This window comes from Acanthochromis polyacanthus, chromosome 9, assembly GCF_021347895.1.
Source record: "Acanthochromis polyacanthus isolate Apoly-LR-REF ecotype Palm Island chromosome 9, KAUST_Apoly_ChrSc, whole genome shotgun sequence".
Lineage (NCBI taxonomy): Eukaryota > Metazoa > Chordata > Actinopteri > Pomacentridae > Acanthochromis > Acanthochromis polyacanthus.
In genome coordinates this window covers 11,679,733-11,693,102 of record NC_067121.1, presented here as the reverse complement: position 1 = coordinate 11,693,102, position 13,370 = coordinate 11,679,733, and the positions used below count along the sequence as shown (strand labels likewise).

The 13,370-nt window shown below is 37.9% G+C and overlaps 1 protein-coding gene across 1 annotated transcript in view; it reads left to right on the top strand.

Moving 5' to 3' along the window:
* The window catches only part of tesk2 (testis associated actin remodelling kinase 2), a 42,806-nt gene that overhangs the window by 16,776 nt on the left and 12,660 nt on the right, over positions 1-13,370 (top strand). The window contains exons 5-8 of the mRNA XM_051953363.1: positions 682-730; positions 7,816-7,962; positions 10,369-10,451; positions 12,159-12,243. Coding sequence (XP_051809323.1) covers positions 682-730; positions 7,816-7,962; positions 10,369-10,451; positions 12,159-12,243 — 364 coding nt within the window. The remainder of the gene's footprint in view (positions 1-681; positions 731-7,815; positions 7,963-10,368; positions 10,452-12,158; positions 12,244-13,370) is intronic.

The window sequence follows — 13,370 nt, the reverse complement described above, 5'->3', positions numbered from 1 at the left end:
TGTATACACACATTGTTTCACTTTAGTTGAAGGAGTGTGCGCTCCTCTGTGACTTAATGACGTAATAATTCAAAATAATCCATCAAAATTTGCCATCAAATTAAATTAGGGCAGTTTTTCTCCATTACTAATAAGTTGGTCATTGTGGGAATGAGTTTTAATTCTTGTTTTTTTTTGTGTGTTTTTTTTTAGCGTGACATCCAATATGTCAAAGTACTGGAGAAACACACACACAAGCACACACTAGTTATGTTTATTAAGAGGCTGGAAATTGATAGGCAAGGTAGAATGAGAAATGGGAGGAATGCAGGTGAAGCAACTGAACTGTTATTATCCTCCTATCAACACACAGACTTGCAGTAATAGCCTGTCTGGTCTTGCCCACTGGAATTTTAATCTTTTCTTAACTTTTCTTTCTGCTTTCTCTGTTTACTCACAGCAGAAAAGGTCAAGCATGTGTTTTGCTGTGATACAGAAACATTTAAATTTCTGTGTATCACAGGAGAAACTAAACAGCTGTGTGTGAAGTTTTCTCTCTTTAGGTTGCAAAGATAAGAACAACGTGTCTGCACGTCAGCCCCAGTACTATTATTGACTATTGTTTTCACTCTAGCCATTTTCTGACAAAGTTTAAATCATTGTATTATGATTTAATTTTGCGTATCTTGTGTGTCTTTGCAGGTTTAAGGGAGTGTGTGTCCATGAAGGCCAGCTTCACGCTTTGACAGAAGTAAGAAAGCAGTCCACACTGTTTTATGTTAGAGCTTCTGTACAAACTAATGATAGGTGAGATCAAGTATCTAAAGAAAGGGTACAGTACGTCTCGTGTCAACACATGAATATAGTTTCTCTGTTTTCAGACTCTTCTCAGGTGAACATCACATCATCCACGAACACAGCAAGCCTGTAATTGTGGAAAACCAAAAGAACTGAATGTGCTTCAGTATGTACGACACTTGCGCTGTGTGGTTATGTGAGAGAATTTAATACAGGCAACCAATACAATTAAACGATAGAACATAAACCAGTGGGTTTACAGAGCGCCATATGTTAAACTGCACATAGCTCTATATTAAACCTGTGTATGTTCATCTGTGTGCGACAAGGAGAGACAAAGCATTGTGGTTGTGATAATCAGTAATTTGTAACAGAAAATGGCTGATAAGCAGCTGATATATTTGACTGCTGAATGAAAAGACGAGGTGTACAGGAGGTCAGGCCTAGTTTTCTTGATGTGAAAGAGGTGGAAAGGCTAAATTTAGCCTGAAACATAATTAATTTGTTTGTGTGTTCCTGTTGTAGCGAATAGCTCCTCCTACAGTTATTTAAGAAATTTGTTTGGATTTTCTCTGGCTGTTTTGCTGCAATACTGCACTGGACAACATCCACATAGAAACACATAAATCTGTGAAGACTTGTGACAACTTTTAAATATTTGGAACCATTGTCATTTGATTTTGATTTCAAATAGTTATAAACAATGCTAAATGATGGATTTTAAATATGATAATTTTACTCAGCTAAAGAAAAGAAAGTTGGGAAGTCTCTCTCTCTCTCTCTCTCTCTCTCTCTCTCTCTATCTACATACATACATATATATATATATATATATATATATATATATATATATATATATATATATATATATAAACAATGGTAATGAATGAATAATTATACAGCAGGAACTACAAAAATGTAAAATTAGTTTTATCAAATGTTTTTGTATATATATATATATATATGTGTATCGTATAAATTTGTTTTTATATATATATATATATATATATATATATATATATATCTTACAAATTTTAATCGTTTGACATATATATATATATATTATAAATATATAGACTTGATTAATTAAGAAATTAATCAGCAGAAAATAAAAAGTAATTGTTAGCTGCGACTGTTATTTTAAAAACGTGTAATCATCGAAACAATATAACACTAGTACAGTCAACTCGTAAATTATTAAAACAGGCAAATAAGGATACGAACTTGCTAGACCTAAATAAAAAAAAGCAAAAACAAATATGAAATATAACGCCATCAAGAACAGCCAAAGCCATGGAAAACATGCACTATTAACGCACTGATTCTGTTTAATTCAGGGCTGATAGTATTTTGATGTTCACTGCTACAGACTGGCAGCTGTATATCCTCCTGTGGCTAATGTTTCCACATTTAAACTGCACAAAAACGCACATTTATGACAGATACAGTTACGCTTGAACAGTACAGGTTGTGACTTAAGATGTACCAAATATAAAAGCCATTCATTCCACTCTAAAGAAAGCACACACTGTTAAAGATGCTCCGCGGCTCACACATGTGTTCTTAATTACACTGTTGTGCAGCACAGTCAATGAGCTTATTATGGCAACAAAAAAACTCCAAAACAGATAGCAGCTTTCTGCAGTTCCGTAATACAGCGCATCTGAAGATCCCTAATGTACATTCACAAACACACACTTGGTCTTCTACTGTAGTTCCAAAGTGACTCAGCCCATTGTAAATCAAATCAAACTTTATTTCTATAGCCCTTTACAACAGTGGACTGTGGGAGGAAACCCACGCATGCACAGGGGAGAACATGCAAACTCCATGCAGAAAGATCCCGGGAAGGCGGTGACATGAACCAGGGATCTTCTAGCTGCAAGGCAAAAGTGCTAACCACCATTCCACTGTGCAGCCTGTAAAATATACAATAAAACACTAAAATACACAGCAATAAAACCGCACTAAAATATACATCCAAATTAAATAAAAGTAGTAAAGTGTCACCATGCCACTAGGTATGAAAAATCATTTTAAACAGGAAGGTTTTGAGTTGTGATTTAAGAGGACTTAGGCCAGTGATGGTGCGCAGGTCAGAGGATTGCGTGTTCCAGAGCCTAGGTGCAGCTACACAGAACGCTCGGTCACCCCAGTGTTTGTTTTTAGGCCTCGGTACTTCAAGCAGCCATATGAAGACATATGAATATACATATGTACGCAGTGCAGTGGGGCTTGTTTTCCTGCTGCAGCATAAACAGATCCTGTTGTGTCGTGTCAGGACCAAACTGAACGCTCTGACCCCAATAACAGGCTCTTGGTGTTTTGTTACCTGACCCCCACTATGAGGCCGTGCTCAGAGGAAACGGAGAGTGAAGTTACTGCGTGGCCTCGAGCTACCTCAAGAAACTCTCTGACTCACGCACAGGCATGTGCAAATCTACATATAGTATTGCAAAACTGGCAAAAGTGATGAGCCGTGCTGCCTTTAAACTGAATCTGTGAGTGATGTTCACGCTTAAGAACGGTCAAATTAATAAGAGTCCTAAAACTGAGCAGAACAGAATTTTAATGTTAAATTTTGCACATCCTCATTATTTTAACCCTTTAACCCAGAGAAGCATCTGTCCATTTTTTGCTCCTGACACATTTTTACCCGCTGTAAGCTTATTTTTAACTGCAATATGAAGTCCTCCACCTCATTGGAAACAGCACAGCCACGACTAGAAGGAGACAGAACTCAAAAATGTCCTCTGTGCAGTATAGCTCAGTTGCAATGCCATAAATCATTAAAAAAGTAAAAACAAATGTTACATATTTTAGATTATTTACTTTTTAAGACACAATCAACATATCAAACATTTTTCCCAGTGCCCACATATGTTACCAGTTCTGGAAAAAATGGTGAGTTTGCATATTTTAAATGCTTTACTACTTACATTTTAAAGTTGTTTCCATTCTTGTCTCCTATCTGCTTTCTGTAAGCACAACCTGCAGCTCAACCCAGTTCAAGCAAAAAAGCCACTAAATTGTTGTCACATGACTACTGGTTGGCGCTGAGTCACTAATGGGTTCTCGGTTGCACAGAGACTGTGGAATTTTTTTGTCTTTTACAGAATCTGTTTAGCACAAAAGGTTTATTTGTAGTTATTTCTTAGTAGATGCATTTATAATAAAGTGGATTTGTTTGGATTTTGATTACTTTTCCAAAAAAATGGAAGTAACACATGATTAGTTCAAGGACTGTGGAAAAATTTCAAATCCAATGATTCATTCTGTTTTCATGGTTTCTAGCTCTGACAAATATTTGAGATTTTTCAAAGATAGCATACCTGCTTTAAAGGTCTAATGATTAGACTTACCACTTCTACATTTGTCACATTTCACAGACCACACTTTTTCCCACACTGGCACTGGGCTTTCAATTGTAATATACACCGATCAGCCACAACATTAAAACCATCAACAGCTCAAATGTACAACATTGATTTTCTTGTAATAATGCCATGTTTTGCCAGGAAACCTTGTTTCCTGGTATTCATCTGGATGTTTTTTTGACATCTACAACCTACCTAATCTTTGTTCCAGACTAAGAACACTCCTTTTGGATAACAACAGACCCCCAGTAAGACAGTGTGCCCTATTATACCTAAAAACTGCTCAAGAACAGCTTGAAGAACACAACCAAGAGCTTAAGGTACTGACACAGCCTCCAACTCCCTCAATGCCATCCAGTGGAACATCACTGGGATGCTTCAGAACAAGTCCAGTCCAGTGAGGCCAAAGCCAAACCCTGCAACCCACCGGACCCAAAACATCTGCTAGCTTCCTAAAGTCAGCCGGACACCACTAGACACCACCAGAGATCCTGTATCTTTGAGTCGACATGTCGGAACTATTTTGGTCACATGAAGAACACCTATGCAAATGTCATGCCGGTGGTTTTAATGTTGTGGCTGATCGGTGTATGATGGATTTGCTGCAACACATAGGTCAGAACACTGCATGAGAATTATTCTTTAAGGACTCTGAAAGACAGAATAATCGAAAGCATAGAGCCTTGCTCTGCCTGTGCTAAGCTTTAATTTAATGCACCTTATAGGAAATACTACTGAAATCATAATCTGGACTAATGGTAAGTCATGACCCATGGCAGGATAATGCTCCTGTTTGAAGCTGCTCCCATCAGCAAACAAGGATTCTTTGTTTGGGTCTCTCCAGGATTCTAAACCAGAAACACTGACAGCCGAGCAACTTCCACATCAGTTGCCACCAGCCGTATGTTTCTTATTTCCTCTACATTGTACACAGTCATGGTGAGGTACTTAAAAATGCCCAAACATGCGCTGTGGTGAGTGATTACTGTGGTGTATCAGTAACTCCACAAATAGGATAAAGCAAATTCCAGGAAAAAAAATACCATGTCCCGAGTAAGAGGCTTTTTTTGGAATACGACTTTACTTCCACTTAGTTACTTTTAATTGACACAGCAGGTGGACTCTCCGTCAAAACCATGCAGTTTGCATGTTGGACCAGGCTTTGTACTTGTTGCCTGTTCAGTCAGTGTGAGATTAAAATGTGTGTTGTCTGGATTTTAAATGAGATGATGAAGTAAGGAAGTCGGATTAGTCTTTTTCAGTTTTCTTCTTTTGTATTGCTCTTCTCCTAAACCCCAACAGGCAGACAACAGATGTTGAACTCTGTGGCTACTGAGGAATTTGCTGGACAAATACTGTAATCCTCTGACGTCTTGATTTGGGGTGTTTATATATATATGTGTGTGTGTATGTGCATGTGTGTGTGTATCTAATAGGACATTTGAGGATAAATAATGCAGGGATCTCACTGTTTAGGGTGCAAGCATTTGAATTTCTCACGTGTACAAATATTGCATTTGCTTTACAAATCCCCTGGCAAATTAAGGTTCACTTCATATTTTACTTAATAAGCATCCTTAGACTGTATTTGAGAGCAAGAAAACATCGTTCCACCTTCTTTTAGGAGATATTAAACTGCTAATTACTATGTAAAATTAAAATCTGACAGTAAGTATCAAGATTTATTCATGCAGAGTTGAACATTTCAATGCATGAGGGAGTGTATATGGTTCAGTAATGAAAGAATGAGTTTAGAAATTTGTGTCAGAAGCTGAAAATGCCTCAGCTTTCATGCCGTAAATAATACAAGATGTAGAAAGAATGAAAAAGACAGGGGTCTAGTGTATCTTCATCAGAGTGGAATTATCCTTCTGGTACACAGAAACATTTCTGCAACTCTGTGTTGTGGGTAATAGTTGGTTGCACAGGCTGTCATAGGGCACAATGTGCACAACTTCTAAATCTTAAATTCAAGCAATTCTTGTTAGGGAAAATATTGAATAATATAACTCAGTTTTACAAAAAATACAGAAGTAATAAAACATGCAAACATCTCTAAATGAACCCAGTGCGTGATTGTCGACATGCAGCCTGGTGGATCAATCAGCCTCACTTTGAGTTAAACTTGGTTTACACAGCAGGTTTTGCGTGTCAGAGCTCCTATATTAAGGCTTTTTAGCATTAAGTTAGGTATGTAGATGTGTACAAGCTGAAGAGGATATCTACTTTAAGATGCCACTAATTGGAAAAAAAACTAAACCCAGATATGAAATTTGTTGTAGCAAGACAGCTTTGGATTTTGAATTTTTTTTACTAATAAGTTAAGGTTAGTTAAAAAATTGGTATTAATCTGACCAGAAGCCCAGTTTATTCAGTAGTTTGAATTAGTAAACTCCTCCTCCCTTCACTACCAGCTGTCTTTGTTCTAATTCTTTGCCCATCAGCCACTACTGTAACCACAGCTAAACCAGACCAACTCTTTATCTCGTCATTAGTTAACTACAGTTGTTCGTCATATGTGATCGTGGATTTGTGCATCTGCATGTTTGCATGTGAGCAGCAAAGTCAGGCAAGTTCTTGAGGATCAAAGCTGACAGACAAAGTGAAGGCTCCTGGATACTTTTAAACCCACTGAGCTGATTTGCTGCCCACTCCCCAGCCCACACAAAGGCAGCCAGACGGTCCACATTCATGTATTAGTGAACTAGCACCTCTGACAGCCAGCTGAACAGGCTGCAAGTCAGATTCTGCTCAGCCAGGTGGTCGATATATCAGCTAACCCACCAGGCAGGCCGTCTGTAATCGAAGCAGCCAATCAGTGTTCCACTCTATGAGCCCATCAGATGAGCAGTAGGGTTGAATAATGCAGTTAGTCAGTACCTCTTTGTACTTTTGGTGTGTCTGTATATCTTAATGACATACTGTAGTGAACGAGTCAGTGCACCGCTAATGAACGCTAAACCCAGCCGGTCAGTCTGGTGTTTCTATCACTGGCAACAGAGAGTGTTACACTGTTGAGGTTGGAGTATTCACACGAACTAAGTATCTAATTTCTCTGGAAGTCTTTTGAAATGTATTTCTTTGGAAGTCATTCAAATCTCTCTGGTTTAGTATTACAGTGACCCATGCAGGGAATCCAAACAGAAACATTTTGGTTTTTTTGCTGCACAGCAGTGCAGTTAATGGCTCATGAGCATTAGAAATGGACAATAAGATCACTGATAGAATATTAAGATGCCAGATTTAACGGTCTTCACGCTCCCAGTATCATCTTTCCCACCATGTCCCCTCCACCTTCCTTCCTCCTCATCCTGTGCATGACCACAAATGTGAGCAGGACACCCTGAAAACGTGTTGGATGGATCGGTCCAAGCCATTCTGTTGTCTAGTTGCTTAAAGTGAATGGATGTGTCTTTGAATTTGAAGAGTTCATATAGTATATTGTGTGTTCTGCAGCCAGATTTGTTGGTAAATGTGTTTTTAGCACACTTTGCAATTAGAATTCAAGCATTTGTTCACCAAACCCAATCTGTTGGCTTCATCTGTTGTACAACTGAAAGCAAGAATAACTTTTTCCCCTTCTTAGTCAGTCTTGTGTAAAATATTTGGAATACATTTACCTTTTTATTTGTTCATGTGTCTGTCTTTCTGCTTTCCGTAGTACATCAATGGTGGAAACCTGGAGCAGCTTCTAGACAGCAACAAACACCTGAGTTGGCCCACCAGGGTGAAATTAGCCTGTGACATCTCCAGCGGTCTGGCCTACTTGCACTCCAAAGGCATATTCCACCGGGACCTCACCTCCAAGGTTAGCTTGACAGGCTAATTGGTCATTAAGAGCAGAAACCGTAGCTAAAAGCAGAGCTGCAGACCTGCTCATGGCCCCGATAAAACAAAGCACTGACTTAAAAACATCAGCATGTCTCATTGTTTTGTTTGGGCATCTTCAGATAAGAAAAATTGAGTCATTTGTGTCATGCATTTTTTAAACCTTTGTTTTCATATTTGCTCCAAGTACTTTGTGTGAGGAGGAATGCAGCAAATGACAGAGGAGGGAAATGTATTAGTCTAGAGAATATTTCATTTCCTTTATCCAGGAGTATTGAAATATTAGTTGGTTTTGGTAGATCACAGTGAATTATTTTGCAGTGTATGACTCCAGAATTTCTGTTCACTGACTTTGTTAAAGGCTAGCTATAAATAAATAACATAAACAGCATAACATACATAAATAACAATATAACTCAATAATGTTAAATGTATTAGGTGTCGTCTTGGCACACTAAATTGCATCTACTTACTAATGACTTGCTGGCTTCTCTGTAAAGAACACTGACACTGACAGATTTGATATTCTGTACCAAGCAGCTTCTAGTTTTCCACATTGACCGAGAGCCACATTGGCACCGTGAGGGAACAGGGACAGTTTGCACTCTGCTGTAAAATCACATTTATAAACATTATAAACAAGTGCACAGAGAAATTTAATTAACAAATTTGACAGGAAGACATGAAAATGCATTAAGGAAGCAGACACTTGTTTTTCAGTTGCATGTTAAAGTTCCTCAAATTAATACTAAATTAGAGAAGTCAATGAACAGAGAAGCATTCTGTCCTTTCTATGCTATGTAGTTGTTGTATTTGTATATGTCTTGTAGAAATTATAAAGCAATTTTAGGTTTACGGAGCCATGTGTTGGTGTACACCTCCTTTATGAAGAACCCCACAATTTAGAAAGGAAGCTAAGTGAGAGTGAAGATGTGCACTGGATTCATGTGTCACCAGTTATGCCAATTAGACTGATAAGTATAAATAACTGTGAGGACATAGGTCATTAACGTTCGGCTGAGTAGCTGCGACAGCCAAATGTTATGTTACACCACGAGTGTGCAAATGATCAGCAGCAGTGCATATACCAATATACACTGCTCAAAAAATTATGGGAAGATTTAAATCACACATCAGATCTCAATGAACAACATATTTAAGTTGAAAATCTTTGTTAATATATTATACTGTGTCATTCACTGAGAGCAAAATGACATAAGAACAGACAATGAAAACCAAAATTTTAACCCACTGAGATGTGAATGCAGAGTCACACCAAAAATAAAAGTGAAAAATCACAAACTGTTCCAACTTGCATGAATGAATCAAAACAACTCATAATATGGCTCAGTAGTTGTGTGTATAGCCCCCAAGGGCCCGGATCCAGTCCCGACAATGTCTTGGCATGTTTCTGATTAGATGGTGGACATCAGTGAACTCCTGGGCAGACTGTGGCTCTTATAGCCTCACAGAGTCTGTTCCTGACAGTTTGGTCAGAAACAGACCCATGAGTGGGCTGGTCTGATTGGAGGACCCGGAGCCAGCGGCAACATTGCGGCCAACAGAGCTGCCATCTTTCGATCGGTCCATGGTACCGCCCCTGACGTTGCCGGCCTGGACTTGTCCAACCCAACTACCCTGCTGCTGAGCGCCGTCATGATGCTACATCACATGGGTCTCCATGACTACGGCAACAAGATCCAGACGGACTGTTCTGACACCATTAGAGACAAGAAGGTTCTCACTAAGGATGTGAGAGGAAACTCGAAGTACTCAGAGTTTACAACTGATATCTGCAGTCGTGTCAGTTTGTAAAGTTCTGGCAGTACTCCTCCTGTTCCTCTTCTCACAAAGAAGCAGATATCTGTCCTGCTGCCGAGATGTCCAGCTCTTATTATGTAAAGGCCCATCTCCTGGTATCTCCTCCATTCTCTTGATCCTGTGCTGGGAGACACAGCAAATCGTCTTGCAACAGTATGTATGGATGTTCCATCCTGGAGGAGCTGGACTACCTGTGCAACCTGAATGGGCTTAAAAATCCGGAATGATAAGGAGAGAAGGATGGTCACAATCATTTACCTGGACAGACTGATATCCCAGAAGCTCAGCCGAATTACTGTTATACTGTGAAAATAAAGTGTTCCCTTAATTGTTTTGTGCCATGTAGATGAATATTATAACAAAAGTACAAGCCATTTCTTTGAGACTTAATAGGAAGAGTCTGAACTTTTAGTATATAATGTAAAGTACAGTTCACTAATTCAGGTTCAAATAAGAAGTAGAGCTTTAGAGGAAATTGTTAAGCTACAGCATGTTTTTCTTTGTTCCCTCAGTATTGAAACTTCCTCAGCTAACCATCTGTGGGAATGATCTTCTGTATTCACAGAACTGCCTAATCAAGTGTGATGACAGCAGCTACACAGCAGTGGTGGGAGATTTCGGCCTCGCAGAGAAGATCCCTACAAATCTGTAAGGAACCTTTAGCAATCACTACTGTACATAAAAATCCTTAGACTTCCGTCTTTACAAGCAATACAATAACAACCAGAACTTACCTTGAAAAGAAGCATTTTGAGTGCTCATTATCTGGTCCTCTAGTAACATTGCAGTCATACTTAGTCATATTAACATTGGACCTAAAATGTATTGTAGCTGTACTGTTGAAATTACTTATAATTATCACCTATCAACAGACAGATCTTTTCTTTAGCCTCTATTAGCCCACAATTTTATCTTTTAATGACACAGTTACTGCGTTTGAGTCACAGCTATTCTCATCAGCATTTTACTGTAGGCTGTCATTTATGATAAAACAAACCTTAATTAACTGAGATGATGCATCTGGTGAGTAGGTTTTTTGCTTTATATATATATATATATTTAAATTTGCTCCCTTTGTCGTTGTTATAACTGCACCGTTTACATTAAATCTTCATATTTGGTGTCGCATCTGCTTATTCTAAATGCTCTTGTTTATAACTAGCAGCAGAAAGAGAAAATGTTAGTTGGTAAAATTTTTATTCCAGCCTCTGTTTATATTTTGTCCACTTTCAACTACAGTGTTGTTTGTACCGCTTGTTTTTTGCTGTTCAAGCTAACTCATTTAAGAGCGTTCCTCCTCCTCCTCCTCCTCCTCATACCAGGCGCCGGGTTATTTATTAACACATAGGTCATGTTCTAACATTAACAGCCGCCTCTACAGTTCACTCTTCACTTCAGTGTTTTAATAGCAGGAGGATGCTACCAGTACAGGGTTTGTACTTTAAAAAAAAAAATTTGCAGTAGCTCAAAGTAAGAGTGGGCCTGTTTTCTAAACTGTCTTCAGGAACAGAGCTGAAAAGATTAAATGATAATTTCTAGAATCTTCTATGTCTATGCATTTATATTAATATATATGTGACCATTTATGGACAGCAATGTACAGATTGCAGCCATTCCTAAGTGGGAAGGTACATTTTTCCTAGACGTGACAAATCTGGTCCGACTTCACCAAATTAAAGTCTAACTGGAGCAACAGCTACTGCACTGAAATGATTAGAGTTAAGATTTATTATGTACACCATCAGAAATCTTTTAAAAGCTGATTAAAACATCTGCTTGGGAATTTTTTAAAACTGCAGTTTAGTTTTAGCACAAAAGGCATTGCCATCTACACACAGAGCGAACTTTGAGCAGCTGTTTCTTTTTTATTAAGCACATTCTTCATATTAACCTTTCATAAGCACCCTGAAGAAATTACTTTACATACTTCCTCTAATCTTCCCACATGGGCTTTTTTTCAACTGTAGTTATTTAAAGTGTATATAAATAAAGTTGGATTGGATTTTTCATTATGTGCTAACATCTCAACATAAAGTGTGCAATTAATGGAGTTATTTTACTCCAAAATCATTCATTTACACACTTAATGAATAGTGAACAAGCTTTTCTTCCTGGCAGCTCACAGGGTTAGAAGAGAATTATTTCTTACCAACTTTTCACCAGTTTGCCATATTTACAATCTGCTGCTTCCTCAAGTTAGATGCTCTGTGTAAATATATTTAATAACATAACTGAAGGAGAAACATCGAGTTCAGGAATCATCTCAAAGCTGCAAAGAGTCTTATATTTTCAAATTTTTGTTTGTTCGCATGAGATATTGTATATAATAAAACGTTCTCTTTGTGTTGTATTTAGTGTTGAAGGAGAGAAGCTTTCAGTTGTTGGTTCTCCTTTCTGGATGGCTCCCGAGGTGCTGAGAGATGAACCCTACAATGAGAAGGTAATGTCTCCAATGGAGCTAGTACTATTGATCGATTAGTTCTCAACCATTACATTCATTTCCAACTATTTTTAAAAATTAATTCATCAGTTTGGATAAAGCTTTGCAGGAAAAATGTTCAAAATTCTCAGATTCCAGCTTTTTACATTTTAATATTTTGTGATTTATTAACTTCTTTGTGACACTAAACTGAATATCTTTAAGTTGTGGACAAAACAAGACATTTGAGAAAGTCATGTTAGGCTTTGGGATGCGCTGATCGACTTTATTCGCCATTTTTGGCACTTTAAAGACCTAACAACTAATTGATTAATTGAGAAAATAATTATTAGTTGCAGCTCTAGTCACCTTTTGTAACCTCTAATCTTTGCGTTGACAGCAAATTTCTTCAGAGCAAAATGGAAAATAAACTTTAATTAGATGACAGTGGATTAGTTTTGATTAAAACTAAACAAAGCTTCTATGCTTGGTTTGTATCTACAAACAAATGATGCGTAGTTCAGTCTCATCACTGAACTCAACACTCATCACAAATTTAGTATTATATCAAATTATATATATATATATATATATATATATATATATATATGTACACACACACACACACACACACACACACACACACTACCACTCAAAAGCTTGGGGTCACTTAAAATGTCCTTATTTTTGAAAAAAAAAACAGTTTTTCAATGAAGATAACATTAAATTAATCAAAAACACAGTCTGGACATTGTTAATGTGCTAAAGGACTATTCTAGTTTGTAATGGCAGATCTTTTATGGAATATCTGCATGGGGCTACAGAGGCCCATTTCTAGCAACCATCACTCCTGTCTTCTAATGGTACATTGTGGTAGCTAAGTGTGTTGAAAGGCTAATTGGTGATTAGAAAACCCTTGTGGGCTGCACAGTGGAGTAAGTGGTTAGCACTTTCACCTTGCGGCAAGAAAATCCCCGGTTCAAATCCCTTCCTGGGCCTGGGATCTTTCTGCATGGAGTTTGCATGTTCTCCCTGTGCATGCAGGGTTTTCTTCATACTCTGGCTTCCTCCCACAGTCAAAAAATATGCTGAGGTTAATTGGTTATTCTAAATTGTCTGTAGGTGTGAATGTGAGTGTGAGTGTTTGT